This window comes from Rhizophagus irregularis, chromosome 21 (assembly GCF_026210795.1).
Source record: "Rhizophagus irregularis chromosome 21, complete sequence".
NCBI lineage: Eukaryota > Fungi > Glomeromycota > Glomeromycetes > Glomerales > Glomeraceae > Rhizophagus > Rhizophagus irregularis.
Window position 1 is genome coordinate 3,604,902 of NC_089449.1, and position 17,606 is coordinate 3,622,507.

A 17,606-nucleotide genomic window follows, 5' to 3' on the forward strand; every position below is an offset into this window, starting at 1 on the left:
AATAGATATAATAATTTTATTTTATTTACAAAATAATAAATTTAAAAAAATAAATATTGTAATCATTATCATCTAATTATTGATCCAAAATATATAAAATGGTGTAAGATAATTTTTTAATCTATTAAATTAAAAAGGCAATGATGGTTTGCTCTTTTCCTTTTCTTCAAGTTTTCCCTAGAAAGGTAAAATAACGAATTAGCCAAAAAAATAAAATGCAAGTTTAAATATAAATTAACATTATTAATTATTTTTACCTTTCTCCAATTTTCGATAGTTTTTGGCATTTCTTCCAAAGCTTTCTGTATTTTCGCTTTCCTATATAAATTCAAATGAAATTTAACGTTTAGAACCTTGTTTCTTTCTGTATATGAAATTCTGAAAGAGCTCATATATGAATGGCGTTCAATTAGAACTACTTCTCTTATATATCTTACCTCTCCGGAGCATTTCTTTCGTGTTTAGCACCTTTAGGAGGTTTAGTTCTAGGAGGTTTCTTTTCTTTCTTGGGTGGAAGCCCAATACTCTCCGTATTTATTCCTAAACATTCAGCATTTTTTCTCATATCAGCCAATTTACGTAAAGATACTTTTGGGTGCATATATCTTTTACGTCCCCATATATTTTTGTACATAAATTTAGGTTTGAAATCTGAAGGTGTATAAGTTCTTCTTAAATGGTTTAATGCTTGTTCGGATATTCTTTTTATAGCCGACATTTGAGAGGAAAATAAAGGAGGATGAATAGATGTGTTGAATTTGTTAAATTTAAGATCATGGTCCTTTATCGCCCAATCAAATTTTATAATTAAATATAGTATCTGTATGTACTGATTCGTAAAAATTTTGCGATTAAAATGATCATGCATTACAAACAGTTTATTAACATCTCTCAAAATGTCAATATTTCCATTATTATTACTACTATCGTCTAAATACGTGTAAAATGCTTGATTCATTAAGTCAACAACGTTTTACATTATTATTCTGCTCTTTATAATTATTAGATTTATCATTAACCTAAATACTGTATAAAGAATCAATATCCTTAATTAGCAAAATTTGCTAATGCATCAATACAAGTATTTCATTATTTACATAATGATATATTTGCGTTTCTGCCAGTTCTTTCTGTTTCAGCGGTATACTGAAATTGTCTCAAAGCATGTTGTCCCGAACTTTGACAGGAATTTCAATTCGGTGCCAATTGAACTTTATAAAGAGAATTGAATAATACAATACGTTCATAAGAAATAAAACGTTAACTGTTAACACAATATAATGATAACTTACAAATTTTTTTTAGTTTTAAGACGTAAAAAATTAAGGAGTGATTAGAAATGAAAAAATTTCAATAATAAGATTTTAACGATCATTGTTTCAATAATTAAAGATTTTTCTATATATGTATATTAAATCAACCATATTTATCAGTTTTGACAAATAGTGAAAAGTCTGAGTGATAATTGCGGATTCATGGATTTTAAAAATAGGTTTGAGAAAAAGGCATTTGTATTCGGATAGTTATATTAGTACTCTCATATTTATCTAATCAGATATTTATGTAACATCCCGTGAATCCTTTTTGTTGTACCACAATCTACTGAATGATCTCACCACCTCGGGAGGTGATGCCTAGCCGTCACCGTTCATGTGACTGCAGCGTTCGCGTTGTTTATATTTATCTCAGCGACTTGTTTTTTTGAGTGGCCTGATCTCTATTTGTCACCTGCATAATATGTCACCTGTATCCTAATTCCTGATTCCTACGGTAAATAAAATCGCGTAAAAAGTCGCGTTAAAATATCACATTTCTTCGTCAAATTTTTCTTGACAATTTTTTTTCTACTCAATAACCTAGATTGTATTCAGGTAAGCATACCTTTCCTTCTATTAGTGGAAATGCTACCTTCTCTTTTGCGAGAAGCTACCTTCCCTTGATGGGATGCTGTCTACCTTCTCTTTTGCGAGATGCTACCTTCCCTTCTTTACTACATATCACATGTCAATTAACTGCTTACTCTCTTTTTTAGCCCCAAAATATAACGGACATCCCTGTTGCGGGAAACCTGAATTATCTGTGATGTTATATGGAGATACAGCATTAACGGTCTTGAGGGAGAAGAACTTGAAATATGGTTACGGGAGACACAAAAACTTTCATTTGAACATGTACACAAAAAACGGCATGTTGGGTAAGCATTTCTATGTTATTTATGTTTTTTATGTTGACTTTTTGGAAAAATTCATCCACTGATTCTAATTTAATATACACTTCTTTAAAAACGAAGATGCGAGTAATTTTTACTATGATTATAAAGACATCATTCTTGATGGTCCTACAGACAACGAGAACATCGGGATAAAGGAATCATATTATTTTGGTGGTTCAAAGAGAAAGATTGTTTATTTGAAAGTAAGTATTGACTGTTATATTTAATTATCTATGATTTATCAGACAATAAAATTAACAAATGTAGCTTTAACGATTCTGTTATTCAGGAGACAAAACCGATAATTATAACTACTGAAGAAGCTATAATTCTGGAAGAAGCTATAACTAAGGAAAGGTGTAATAACGATCGGACTGAAGCCATAACTCAGGAAAGGTCACCACCCGTAGTTTCAGGATATCCCGTGCCATACTCACACTAGAAGAAACGGCAATTAACACACATTTTTGCTGATGAAGAAAAAACTGATGGAATGTATGTAGGCGTTGCTCAAAAACCAGCCGGTTTTTCCATTAAATCAATTCTTAACGATGAGTCAGATGATCCAAGCATAAACAACAGAAAAAGAAAACATGGTAAGTCCAATAATTTTAATCATGTACTGTATCAATTTTATATCAATTTTATATTCTATTGTTTTTTATATTAGATCTCGAAATTAATGAAGAACTACGTGATGAAGTTTATTACAAGTTATTACCTTCTATACTTAAGATTAGCGAAACAATTCAAAGCTCTCGTGACTACCGGGAAAAAAGTTATGTTGTAAGGGATAAAAACGAAAAAGAAAAATATAGAATTATGGCGAATAAAAAAGTCATATATCAGATATCCTTAAGAAACTTAAGAAACAAAACTCTGAAATTTTACTTAACGATTTTTAAATTTATAAAGTTTCTTATTCTTGGCTTAAGATTTTAGTTGCTTCTTACTTCAAAGTTTCACTTCTATGTTTATCAACTCAACTTCAATAACTCAGTTTGTAATTACTTAAAGCTTATCTAATAATAATAAAGTTTATAATGTGGTGCGTAATTATGTATCGAAACATGACTTTGTTATTCCCATCATGTGAGAAGCATCATAAGGCGATATGGTATTAATTAAATTGCGGAGTCCCCGGCGGTTAGAGTCCTAAGAACCGGGTTCTCCGACAAATAATACGTGACATAATTATAATACCACAGATCAGAGTAGTAAAATATGGTCAAGTTCGTGTGGTGCAATCTTTAATTCCGGATAAATCCTTTTAAATGCAAGAAGAAAATTTTTTTCATCTTTTCATTTTTTTAAAAATAAAAAATCATGAATATATTTACGATTCTTCGTCAACTGATCCGAACAAAGTGATTTTCTTTGAATTCGGAAAAACTGTCTTGATACAAAATACGATTTCAACTTACATCCTTCTATTCAAGTAAAAAACTCTGAGACTTCTCGGAGAGCAAGAAGTTAAAATCCCTAGATAATTTATTGAAGAGACAAGAGCGTTAACAAAATTTTGTATAGCCAGTACAAGACGCGGTAATTTATTTAGCCGATATTTTTATCTGCACCTCGTGTTTAAAGGAGATAAACAAATCCGGGTTTTTGGAACCATAAACAAATGGACATTTGTTATAATAAAAATTAATTATAACGTATACTCTACTCTTAAGGGGCTTGGTTGTTTATAAATTATTTCATTTTTTATTAGAATAATTAATTTATTAGTTATTTAATTTTAAAAAGTAACAAAAGTAATATTGTTTTGGTATATTTAAAGGCTTACCGTATTTTGCGGGCCACAGTACCCCCCCTATGCACAGTACCCTACAAAAAAGAACTCCCATTTTCTACCGATTTTATTATTTAAAATAATTTAATAAATACCTAGGTATTACTCATGATAAATACCCAATTATTATATAAGTTTTATACATATCTACTAATAATAAAAACTCACACAATGGTGGGGGGGTATAAGGTCAAAACCTCTGAAATCTGTATCATACCCGGGGTACTGTGGCCCCCATTATACGGTAGTTGTTTTTTAAATTATTTCATATGAACGATTTTTACAAAAGCCATAAATATTTAAGCAATTAAATCGAATTAAATTGCTATTTTAAAAAAAAAGTAATAAAAATCAATAAAAAAAAGCTTAGATTTTATAATTGTTTCATATGAAAATATTTTATATATAAAAGATTAAACAAAGTAATAAGTATTATATGGGATTTGGGATGGGATTTGAGTGAGATGGGATTTGGATTTGGGACTAATGGGATTTGGGATTCTCCCAATCCCATTAATATGGGCGGCAAGTATAGATAAAATAAAGCTGTCCGCCCTGTTGTTGTACTGTATAGTGTAAATAAAGGAGAAAGGAAGAAAATTGGATTTACTTAAAATATCTTATCAAAAAAAAAATTAGTTTACGAAAAAAATTTTAATTTTGTGTCTGTAATCTATGAAAAGTTTTTTTTTTTTAGTAATATTCGGTAAAGGTTTTTTTTGTTGTGTTTTAAACGAGAAATGCGATTTTTTTTGTAATAAAAAAAAATGATCGTTTGTGAAAAAAATTAATGCGATAACGATAATGTCAATAAAGCATTCAATAATGCCGAATAAAGAATGAATGGTATCGAAAGTTGAATCATATCTGATTCTATTTGTGATTGGGAAAGATTCAATAACGATAAAGTATCCAATAATGATAAAGCATCCAATAATGCTGGATAAAGAATGACTGGTATCGAAAGTTGAATTATATTTGATTCATTTGAAATTTGAGGAAGTTCAATGGCGTTTGATTGTGATTGCAAGAAATTTTCATTCATATTTGATGCATTTGAAGTATAAGAAGAAGGTTCTGTCTTTATACACAAACCAGGTGTTAATTTCGATGAATCATTATTTCCAATTGAAGGTATGCAAGATGATAAAGTTGAATTAGAACTCCGTCTTTTCAAAAATCTACCATCAGATCCTCGTGGTCTGCGCCTAGCATGATTACGGCGAGCTGGGTTAATGATGTGCTAAAAATAATTTTAATTTTAATAAAAATTAAATATATTTTTTTTTGGATAATAAATTTTTTCACACCTTTAGTTTTTTAGAGAGATTAGATTTGTTACGATCGCTTCTACGTTTGAGAATTCTATAGCGTTGTTTAGGATTAACATCATTGAGTTCACGATTATTATTAACATTTTTATAAACAATGTTTGATATGATCTTTTTAGGTTTATTAGAAGTAACATTTAAGGTATAGGTGGGAGAAAATAATGGAAGTGATTGTTGTGGTTTAGTAGAAATTTGATCATTTTCAACATTTTCAGCAATATTCAGTGTCGTTACTTTAAGAATTGCTCGTTCAATGTCACCGAATAATTGATTAGGTTCTGATGACTATTTTTGAAAAAAAAAATGCGGGAAAATTTTTTAGATTTGGATGCGTGGGAAATTATTAAATTAATAAAAAAAAAACAATCCCCCTTACCTTTGATTGTGAAGCAATTTGATAATGCTCAATTTCAGGCGCAATCGGAGAAATTGACTAAAAAAATAATAAAGAAAATAAAATTAGATAAAAAAAATGAGTACATAATACAAAATAACTTTGAATCAAAAATATTACAATATCATCATTTTGATACGAAGGCACATCGAACATTATCGTATTGTTGGTAATATGACACTTTCTGAAAAAAAAAATGTTTTTTAAGAATGATAATAAAATTTAGAATCAAATGACAATAGCAGAGTAAGTAAATAAGATTTCTCGATTACTTGATGCATTTAAATAAAAATCAAAAAAGCTGATTTATTTAATCATTGTTTATTGAATTTCAAACTTGTTCCAATTATCCAATACAATAAATCACTATGCTTTTTTCCTACTGCAGAAAATAATATTGGATCGTGATTCATGTAAAACGTTAATATTGGATAGAAACGAATGGATATAAACGAATATGGTGACATTTAGGTTGGAGTAATTACTATCGGCTAATTTATTATGTTTATTTATGGAATAAGTTTTTATGGTTAAAAATAATTAAAAGTATCACAATTAATTGTTTCATTATTCTTGAATTTCTAGAATGCTATAAAATCATTCTATTTATTACTTAATTCGGCCTAAACGATAAACAATATGCACAGAAAATTTGAGAACAATTTGACAAATACTAGATGCGGAAAATTTACTATCCCAATTTTCCGGGCCGAGTATCATATTGGTTTAATGTTACCATGAAAAAACGCAAAAGGATGCAAAACATTACAGCAAAAAATATTTATCACATTTTAAGCCAGGTAATAATAAAATCACGCAAAAAAAAAATTAGCTCATATTCCGATTACTTGTGACAAATAAAATTTAAATCATTTACATTTAAAAGGAAAAGATTGGAGTTTAGATGCTTTTGAAAAAAAAACCATGCATGTGTTAACTTGTATTAATGCAGCATTAAATTAAAGCTTCTTTGTGCAATATAAAGACAATATTTTAAAGAAACAAAGATTAAACAGATTATCTATCATAAAGCACATTATTTCTATTAAGGAAATTTATGCAGGAGGATCATAATGTTACAGAAATTACAATGAATTGTGAAATCTTTTTTAACAATCGCATTTGGTCAAGATCAACTAAAATAAAAGTTTCGTAACAAATAATGGATCATGAAAAAACGCAGAGGCTAAACAGAGAGGCGTAGTACTAGACTACTAGTGGCAGTTATTTTTATTCACCGACAAAAATTTAGCGATCATGTGACATATTTTTAATTTATCACATCGTCACACCCTCTAATTTCACCAAATTTATTCCGGCTAATTTCGGCTAATTACTACCCAGTTAAAAATTTTAGCCCATGGTAAAAAGCGAAAAGCGCAGTCATTATTGATTTAGTAATCCAATTACGTCAGTTATCCTTATTAGGCAATGATCACAAGACACAAAAAAATTTTTTAACAATCCATATTACTATTTTAGTTTAAAATGTTTTCAAAAATTCCTTCGTAAAATTCTTTTTAAGGTAATTTTATGATGATATCTTTTTGCATAAGGCTGTTTCAAACTGAATAATTTATTTTTAATTGTTGAGAAAATGGCTCTCTGATTTTTCTTTCTTTTTTCTTTTTTTAATTTTACCTTTTAAAAAAAAATTTAAAAGTTATTTATTATCCATACTAAATTGTTTTTATTCTTTCAGTTTTATTAATAAAATTAAAACTATATATGGTATACAGAAAAATACTATTAATAGATTTTATCATGTGAAAAATTGATGTAATCGGATTTAGGCTAAAAAAAATGCATTTTATTAAAATCAATAAACTATTATATTGTTTCGAAATGGAGGCATTTTACCATTAAAAAATCCGAAACCTTAAAAATTCGATAACTTGCGTTTTATTATGTTTTAAGTAGTGCGAAAAGTTCAATTGAATACATGAAAACCTATAGAACAATGAAATACCTTGTTTTTGAAAATACTAAAAAAAAAGCTTTTTTTTTTTCTATGAAAGAAGTTGTTCTGAAATAGATTTTTATTAATTTCGAAGTGAAAATGAAACTTTTTTTAGAAAATCGGCCCATTTTATTAAAAGGAAAGTTACTTGGAATGTCCTTGTCGAAATTAGAGCGAGAATATTGAGAAGGATTTAAATTTATGGAAGTTTAAAAAATGTATCAATTTTAATAAAGTTTAGAATTATATCGAAACACACATAATTCATAACGTTTTCTGGAAATTTTGTCCCATTAATAATTGATTTGTGTCCCGATATTTGTTTCCTGTTTTAAGCCCGAAGTATTCCCGTGAGTGATTTCAAAGAAGTTTTCATCTATATACATGCAGAAACTGGAATCTTAGGCGCGTTTTTTTTTGCTTTGGTTTATTATAATTAATCTATTCTTTAGTAAGTATCTCATTACAATGACTTCCATCTATATTCATGCAGTAACTGGAATTTAAAATATGATTTTCTATAATTCTTATATCCATATATAGTAATGTTATAAGTAAATTCACAATTGTTTTTAGTAAATGACTCATTACAATAACTTTTTTTCTGGACATCGGTAGTCCAAATGTTAAACATGGCGCTCCTTTCTGGCAATGATTATTATTGGACAAAGTCAATATTAGCATTAAAACTGACTTATTTTACTAGAGTCCTATATGATGCTGTCGAAAAAAATTTAATAAGTTCGATTGGAGTAAATTTTATGATGAGTGGAATGATGAGACTTTCGGCGTATTAAATATGATCTTTTGGATGCGTTCTTCTGTAATAGATAAAATTCTATCTGAAAACTGAAAAAATGAACGATCTTACAATATTAAATTCAATAGCTTAAATTTAGGATATAACTACAAGTCTACAAAGAACCTCCTAAATAAAATATTTTAGGAAAAAATGTTTTTGTGCTACATAATTTACATTTTAATCTCATTTCATCTTTAGTGCTATAAATCAATTCTCGCAAGAACATAAATTTTTTAAGAAATTACGTACTAATCGCTTAAAGTAATATTCAAAGGGAATTCTAGCGGAATCACGCCCAGTGATTTATTAAAATATATACACTAATCTAGTCGCTGATTCAATTTTCAACTTTTCATCTTGATGAACATTTCTTTGAATTTCTTTGAGCATGCATCATTTTTGTCAATCTTGATCGCTTCTGTAAACTCAAGATCATTATTCCACGAACCCTAAAATGTAAGTTTGAGATAATAAACTAAATAAAAACTAGGAAACGGTAACCGTTGGTGCGTCCGAAGCATCATAAATTACATGTTCATAAATTTAAACTGAACACTAAAAATATAACACTAAAAATGCTAAAAAAAGTAATAGTATCACTAAAAAATGTCATTTTATTATCATATTTTCATACTTTGTACTGTGTTGCAAATTTTTAATTTATTCTCATGATTGTCAAAAAAAAAACATTTAATTAAAAAAAATACAAAATGTAAAAATTATGAGTAAAAAAAAAATTAATTTATTATTTGAATGCCATAAAAAACTTTTAAGAAATAAGAAAATTTAAATCAGGGATAAAAAAATTTTTAAATTTAACGTATAAACAGTAGTCATGTGACTTTATAAAGATATTTTTAGAATCAGGGGCATAAAGATGCACGTAAACAAATCTAAGGTTACACCTGATCCTTAGATTTTATTGGCCATACACGCGTGCGGAACATGCATGGTATGGACTATGGAGTAGAATGGAAGTGTCCTACGCTTACGCTTCGGACAATTATAAAAATTAAATTATTAATTGAATAATATTAAAGTGCCCAACTATTATAATATAATTAAATGTATAAGAGGATTAAATTCATGCATGATATTTTCTAGCCATTTTCTCTAATGAATTTATCTAAAATGATAACTGATAGTGATAATAATATCTAATTAAAATAATTAATAAATAAATCTAATCTCACTTATCATAGTTTAACAATATTTTTAACAAATATTTCCATCTTTAGTAACGTTAATAACAAAATGTTTTGATAGGATCAATAAAATCTTTGGATTTAATACGAAATCTCGACATTCGTTATCCCCGACATTCATTAACTATCCTGAGTCCTGACACGCTATTTTTTTTTTATTACTTTTTTTATAGACGTAATATTATTGTAATATTTTGTAATAAATATCTAATGATTTTTAAAATATAACGCAAAATTACAGTTTTTATTGTAAAAATAATGAATGTTTTTATTATCTTTTTTATTAATATTTAATAATACATTGCATTTTTATTAATATATAATGATTTTTTTAACATTGTTTGTTTGTTTTATTGTAAAAATTAAATATTTCTTAAGGATAATAAGTGTTCAGGATAATGAGAATAATGTGATTACGGATTTTGAAGTTTCGGGATTATGATTTGTTGGGTTTGTGAGAGTCGGGTTTGTGTTATGATAGGATTTTGATTGTCGGGATATTGAACAGTCTCCCAAAGAGTTTATTAGTATTTTATTTATATCCAAGTTCTCTGCCAAATTGTGATGCTAGGGTGAGAAAGTAATGGATAAATTATTAACTGTATGTACAAAATAATGGTAGTAAATTATAAATCATAATTTAGATAATGATTGACTTAAGAACTAGATTAAAGTCAGCTTGGAAAGAAGAAACCCTCATATTGAGATAGGAAATTAAGTGCACTACCAACCTAATGCAGTGCACTTAAAGATATCCCACTGAAACTTATAAAGAAGAGAATTATTATTAGGGAGTAATATCAGTAAATTTCCTTAGTAAAAAATGTTAACTGGACAGCTTATCACTTCATGTATATTAAGAGTGAATTCTTATTTGTGATAATCATGCGATTATAATGACATAATAAATAATGATAGAGTTTTCCAATTAATTCTGAACCAAAAGAAGTTATAACTATTAATCGCATTTCTTAACGTTCTTCAATAATTAGGAACAACTGTTTTAATTGTGGAGTAATTACCTTATAATACAGCTCAATTAGATAATTTTTTTTTTGATATAGCACGTAAAATATATTTTCTCAGAATGGTAAGCAATTAAAAATATTCATTTAGGATGAAATATTTTTATAAAAAGTTTCAAATCGTCTAAATCGATCCGAACGTAATGCAAAAATCAACATGTCGGCAAATATAGAAAACCATCAACTGAGCTGCAAACAAATAAAAATAAAAAATCCAAAAAACTGAAAATTTACTAGTTGTTAAAATATTTTGATGATAAATTTAATATTGCAAACAGCGCATACAATGCTGAATAATGAAGTTAGGAAACCGTATCACATGCCTGATATATGTCGACAGAGCAAACAACTGTCAGGTCACACCAAGAACATTAGAGTAAAAATTGGATTATTATCATTTCCACCGGAATAACTGAAAAGCTTTAAATGGATGTTAAATGATTAGATGATGCAGCAAAAGGTTCAAGCTTCAAAACTCTATCTAAATCCAGTTCATCCGAATCAAGAAGATATTCTCAGAACCAGATCCGAGTTTAATGCATCTTTGCCTTAAAGAAATTTAGAAAGAAAAATAATCCTTAGATTACTATGTGTGGCAGCTCAATATAAATCTTCCAATATGTGAAATATCCAGCTCAATTAGATTAATTGAATCGGACCAGAGGTAAGCCAATTTTAATAGCCAAATCAAGAAATAATCAGTATAAATGTCTGTACAAAACATACTGTACAGCTCCAAGTATAAGCACACATACAACATGGCAAGTAGCTTTATTACAGTTAATACAGGGTTATAGGCGTGTTTGATTATCGGATATACGTTATGACAAAATTTCTGATCCAAAAAATCTAATTTTAACAGTTAATACGTGATAAAAATCAGTTATTTTACGGAGTCACTGACCCTTTTTTATACAGGTAAATAGTTTTAAACCTCAGAACAAGCTTTTATATTTTATATGTTTATTAATTTAAAATGGCAAAATACTAGAAAAATAACATAATAAACTTGTACAAAACTGAGAAAATTTTGTCGCAAAGAATAATAAAGTAGATTGTATAACGTAACTAAAGTGGTAAAAAGAATTGAAATACAATCCTTTAAGAATAAAATTATTTTAAGATAGAAACATAAAAAAATGAAAGAGTAAAGAAAAAATGATAAAAATTATTTTAAAGAACTACTTGATTAAGATCTAGATGACAAACATAATTCAAGATATTGATAAAAAATGCAAGTAATAAGAGGAGAAATAATAACACTAAGAATTTCCGAAAGTGAAACTTCTTCTGTCCCGTATCGGATTCTTATTTTAACAGTTTGTAACTTGAAAGGATTGAACGGTTTGGCTTAACTTCTTATTAAAATCATCGCAAGAAAATCCGATTTCATCTTTTGCACAATTGGGGTCTGAATATAATCGAACGCAACAGCTTTCAAGGAGTCTTGCGTCCCATTTCAATTTAGAGCCACTATTAGCAGTAACGGCTTTACATGATTGGTTGGCTTCTCCCTTAAAATCTTTTCCGCCTAAAGTTAACTTCCAAGCAAAAGCTTGAACTGAAATAAGAGATAGAATAAAGAAAATTTTAAAGATTATTGAAGCCATTTGTTTTGCTGTAAAAGATTCAAAAGCTGTGATGTTCTGTAATGAAATTTTTTTTGGCCTTTTTATAGCTTACAGAATTACAGAAAATAAGTATAAACAATATACATCATAATTATTTTCTTTTCCTTTCATCGTTTCATCATGAAACAATAATTATTTTCTTTTGACAACCTGTTTTATTATATTATTGCTCTTTTTCTATTCTTTTATGGAATATAATACTACATGAGATTTAAATAAGATGATTGTAATATTTTTGGATTATATTATTAGAATTCCCTAATTTAGTTAACAAAAATCGGCGTTCAATAGATAGCTAATTTTTATGTCATGAATGCAAGATCTTTCTGCTGCTTTTCGTTGGAACTCAAAAATGGAAAATTACAATCAAATACATTATAAAATACATTGTTACAATTTCCTTTTTTGAATTCTGCGGGCACGTTTAATCATCCCCTTTTGATCCTTTTATATCCACAAAATGATTAAGATCCAAACCAAATTTGGGAAAAAGTATAACTTGGTTTTTTTGCGAAAAATTTTTAGGCACACTATAAAATGTGCATTATTTATTTAATGGATATAGGATAATATACTATAATTCAATGTAGCTATTATATGATAAAAGAGTTTTTTTTTTTTTGAACTGCGACCTCGTGAAAAAGATTGTTACGAACCAGTATTTTTTTTCCTATCGAGAATTAAGGGCCCTATAAAAAATTTTCACGGAAAAAACATGGAACGATAAAACACGGATCAACATTTTACAGATCACAAGGTAAATACGTGCTATGCGTATCTATATAGTATCATTTTTCCATTTTTACCAAAATCGTAATCTATAAGACTTTATTCGTTTTCTTTTATTTTTAATCTTTCCCGTAAACTTTTGGCCATTTATGACTGTCTTGACGTTATCGTAAGTTTCATATTATGGCATTATTTATTTGATTGCGAAATATTAGTTACTGCTTGATTTTGGGGAATGTTTATAATAATTTCTCGATCGTAATCTGGTTAGTACTTGCCCTTGACTTAAATATATTTTGTATTTTTCCTTGAAATTCTATTGATATCTACGTGCAATTAATTTATTGTGTTCAAAGTTTTGAACCTACATTCTTTATGTATTTGTATGCATTTTAAACATGATATCTTTACGTTGGAGTATTTATCTGATTATTATTATTAATGTTTTTGTAAAACTATTTGATAAATTATTTTTATGGAGTTAAATTCGATTTCATTCATTCAGAATTGTATTTATCATGGTCAGTATCCACCCCTTCAATTGTTAGATTTCATGTCGATTAGGAAATCATCCTTTGATTGAATGAATATGATTAGTTTGTAATTACGTAATCAATTTTGATGATCATTGCGACAAAAATTGGAAACGGTCTTAATAACTTTGATCGAAATTTCACAGAAAATTAATTTATTTAATTTATATCATAAAATTTGTATAATACATATTTTCAATAAATTTAATGCTATTAAATTTTCAAAGTAATGGAAAAACTTTTTTCCAAATGGTTATGTTGACGATGTGCCCCAAATCAACGCCCACCTTTATAATAATACCTTAAGAATTTTCTTGCATTGAGATTTCGGGCACAACAGTTAGACCCCATAAGCATATGATAATTAAAAAATCGTGAAATCACGTGACCGGACCCAACTCCGGCTTTTGATTGACCGGGCCTCATTTAGTAAAATTTATCGCCGTTTTCAGAAATATGTGTAATCTAAGAAAAAAAGTTTTTTTTTTCTTTGTTAACTTTAGTAAGACAAGCTGCGATTTTTTTTTCTTTATATAAACACACTCGAAACTCATAAAAGTTTCGCGAATTCTAGCGATTCTTCTCGAATTTTATAAGGTAATTGTTATATTTCAAGACAGATAAGTTGTAATGTTTGCGATTTTTTTATAGGCGATCTTTACATAAGATTTACATATAGAAGATTCTTTTATGACGAAACTTGCAAATATTTATTTATTTCGTTAATTTAAGTTAAATACTGTAATTTATATAAATTTTTTACTTATTTTAATTACTTTAAATATTTGTAGAGCTATTAGAGGTTGTTCCTAGTGATATTATATACTGTGAGCTCTTTAAATTATCGTACTTTGTGGTTGTTTTAATTGTCTTAGTGAAAATTTAGTTATGTAAAAATAACACAAAGAAATTATTCTTAAAAACATTAAATACAAGTTCTTGGTTTATACTTTTTATTTTTCAAATGTTAAAGAGTTTTTTATAATCACTTATTTCTTCATTCATAACAAAATTTTCGGATAGTTTATGTTACACAGTTTGACCAAAATTTCGAGTTTCGAAATTTCACGTGTAGACTAAATTATTATATTTCTGAAAACGGCGATAATAATTTAGTAACATTTAGAAGTTCACTAACTTTTTTTTAAAAAATTAAATAACATGTTTCCCCTTTTCACAAAAATTCCTTTTATCACAAAAAAATCCCTTTTCCACCAAACATTCCTTTTTTCAGAAAAACTTCCTTTCTTTTTGTTGATTTTCTTTATCTTTTACTTGAATTTCTTAATCTTTATCTTTAATTTCTTTATCTTTATCTTCAATTTCTTTATCTTTATCTTCAATTTCTTAATCTTTTTCTTTAATTTCTTTATCTTTTTCTTGAATTTCTTTAGATTTTCTTTGAATTTTTTTAGATTTTCCTTGAATTTCTTTATATTTTTCTTGGATTTCTTTAGATCTTCCTTGGATTTCTTTATCTTTTTCTTGGATTACATTGCTTTTTTCTTCTAAAGTTTCACTTTAACAAAAATTCCCTTTTTCACAAAAAATTCCTTGTACATCTTTTCAAAAAATTTAATTACATTTTTAATAAATTCAAATCATTTTTCTAATACATATAATTATCAAAATTATATTATCAATTTTTATCTTTTTTAATTTTAACAATCATTATCATTATTTTTTTTTATTTATTTATTCTTTTTTATCTTAACATCATTTCCTTAATTTGAAGTTTCAGGTCGTTCTAACTCGAAATATTGATTTCTCAAATTATAATGACCATTATCAATTGTGTACTTTGCTAAATTACATACAATACATAAATAATAGTTATTGGATAGGGGGGTTGAAATATCACCAAACTGCGAAGCAGTTCGGAATATATTTTAACCCCCCTACCCAATAACTAATAACTGTGTTATTATGCAGACGTCCAAGATCATGTTCCATATGAAAAGCATAGTAAAATCAAATCTCATGCAACAATAATATTGGTCCCATTATATTTTCCTAACCCTATTATTAATTATTATACTATACATAGATACAATAACATAACGATAAATAAATCATTGTCTTTATTCTCTTTTAATTTTGGGCTCGTATTTCACGTGCCTTTTCAACTGGCGAAGGCATTACTATTAAAAAATCCGAAAATTTAAAAGTTTGATAACTTTACATTTAATTAACATTTTAGCATTTGAAAAATATAAAAATTCAAATAAACACTCTATAATTTGAAAGATAATGTAGCAGTTTCACTTTTTTGAAAAACACTAAGGAGAAAATTCTTTTTAGAAAAAACAAACTGTCACATGAAAGAAACAATGTTGGGGTGTCAATGATAGGAAGAATTTAATTTTATGGAAGTATAAAAACATATCAATTGAGTATGGAATTTATTATAAGACGGAGTTAACCTATAGTTTAATCAGAAAAATCTTTAATAGTAAAATTTATAGGCGTCCACATATAGTTTATGGTCATAATCTGGTTAGTACTTACCTTTGACTTTATATTTTTCCTTGAATTTCAAATTCGTATCTTATTGATATCCAAAATGACTTCATTTCCTGTAATAATTATGTAGTTGATAGTGCATATTCAAATCTGAAATCTCGAATATCAAAATTTCAAATTCTTTTACTACAATAATTTCTTGAATTATCAGCTTTACGTGAGTTTCGATTGATTTATTTTTTATTTGGCCAAATAAATCATCTTTATTTCATTAATTATTAGTATAGATTCCGTGCAATTAATTTATTAGTTTGTTTTGTGATCAAAGTTTGAATATACTATTTACCTACATTCATTATGTATTTGTATTAAACATTCGTTTATTGATATCGGATTATTCCAATTTTTTTTTTTACGTTGGAGTATTTATCATTAATGTTTTTTGTAAAACTATTTGATAAATTATTTTTATCGATTTCATTCATTTTTTAATTTGATTAAAAGTTGTTTTTCTTAACCTATCCAGTATCCACCCATCAATTTGTTGTCGATTAGATTAGTTTGTAATTTTTCAAAATTCAAATAACATTTAATAAATTTAAAAATTTAGTAACATTTAGAAGTTCACTAACATTTTTAAAATTAAATACATCTTTTTTAAAAAACACATGTTTATAAAAAATTAAATGCATCTTTTTAAAAAATCTTTCTTTTAAAAAAATTACACATTTTTTAAAAAACTAAACATTTTTTCCACAAAATTTGGTTTTTCCAATTTTTTCCAACAAAATTTGGGCTTTCCAATTTTTCCTGCGTTTTCCCAACAAAAATTGGTTTTTCCAATTTTCCCAACAAAACCAATTTTTCCTGAGTATTCCCAACAAAAAATTGGTTTTTCCAATTTTTCCTGAGTATTCCCACAAAAATTGGTTTTTTTAAATCATCATCATTATTATAATTTATTTACTTATTCTTTTTTATCTTAATATCGTTTCCTTAATTTGAAGTTTCAGAACGTACTGACTCGAAATATCGAGTTCTAAATCATAATGGCCATCATCAATTGTGTACTTTGCTAAATTACAATACATAATTATAATTAACAGAAATGATAACATAATACCATTATCAAATTTCTCACTATTATTACATACGATAGCTAAAGAGACAATCGTAGTAAAATTGTTAATTATGTTATTTATTAGATGTACCATTGTTACAAAATAAAACTGAAACCTAGTAAAAAAGAATTAGAATATGGCTATTTATTTTATAATAAAAATTCTTAGTTCCACCGGAAATTGTATATCAGGGGCGAAAAGGATGTGACACGTGTGATCACTGTGATGAAGATATGTTGAGAACAGTTTGAGGATTTACTGTATAATCCCGCACCCGTGGTGTAACCGAGGTGATGTTTATTGTCACATGTCACGTGACCGTGAGGAACGCGTTGTTTATATTTATCTCAGCGACTTAGAATTTTTTTTGCAGTCTGATCTCTATTTGTCACACCTTATTTG

General features: G+C 27.3%; 5 protein-coding genes across 5 annotated transcripts; 2 read left to right on the top strand and 3 right to left on the bottom strand.

Annotated features, from left to right (window-relative positions):
* Positions 1-129: 129 nt before the first annotated feature.
* On the bottom strand, positions 130-718 carry OCT59_014191 (mitochondrial 54S ribosomal protein mL59; the record flags this gene model as incomplete). Its single annotated transcript, XM_025316822.2, has 3 exons — positions 130-177; positions 258-318; positions 438-718. The coding sequence occupies 3 exons, from the start codon at positions 716-718 to the stop codon at positions 130-132; spliced, it is 390 nt and encodes a 129-aa protein (XP_025179654.1).
* Positions 719-1,475: 757 nt separating this feature from the next.
* Positions 1,476-2,654, top strand: OCT59_014192 (uncharacterized protein; the record flags this gene model as incomplete). The annotated part of the gene is made up of 5 exons (XM_025331949.2): positions 1,476-1,492; positions 1,861-1,871; positions 2,033-2,194; positions 2,291-2,415; positions 2,502-2,654. 5 exons carry the CDS (start codon positions 1,476-1,478, stop codon positions 2,652-2,654), a joined length of 468 nt encoding a protein of 155 aa, XP_025179652.2.
* Positions 2,655-2,705: 51 nt separating this feature from the next.
* OCT59_014193 (uncharacterized protein) lies at positions 2,706-3,154 on the top strand (the record flags this gene model as incomplete). The annotated part of the gene is made up of 3 exons (XM_066142009.1): positions 2,706-2,808; positions 2,883-2,998; positions 3,128-3,154. The coding sequence occupies 3 exons, from the start codon at positions 2,706-2,708 to the stop codon at positions 3,152-3,154; spliced, it is 246 nt and encodes an 81-aa protein (XP_066002079.1).
* Positions 3,155-4,797: 1,643 nt separating this feature from the next.
* On the bottom strand, positions 4,798-5,891 carry OCT59_014194 (uncharacterized protein; the record flags this gene model as incomplete). The annotated part of the gene is made up of 4 exons (XM_025325749.1): positions 4,798-5,253; positions 5,321-5,626; positions 5,718-5,774; positions 5,856-5,891. 4 exons carry the CDS (start codon positions 5,889-5,891, stop codon positions 4,798-4,800), a joined length of 855 nt encoding a protein of 284 aa, XP_025179651.1.
* A 5,762-nt stretch (positions 5,892-11,653) lies between these two features.
* OCT59_014195 (uncharacterized protein) lies at positions 11,654-12,370 on the bottom strand. The gene has a single exon (XM_025316820.2). The coding sequence runs from the start codon at positions 12,335-12,337 to the stop codon at positions 12,041-12,043; it is 297 nt and encodes a 98-aa protein (XP_025179650.1). The 5' UTR covers positions 12,338-12,370; the 3' UTR covers positions 11,654-12,040.
* Positions 12,371-17,606: the final 5,236 nt, after the last annotated feature.

What these genes read in the sequence shown, in the direction of transcription:
- OCT59_014195 (XM_025316820.2), bottom strand. Translation starts at nt 12,337, where the DNA reads ATGGCTTCAATAATCTTTAAAATTTTCTTTATTCTATCTCTTATTTCA.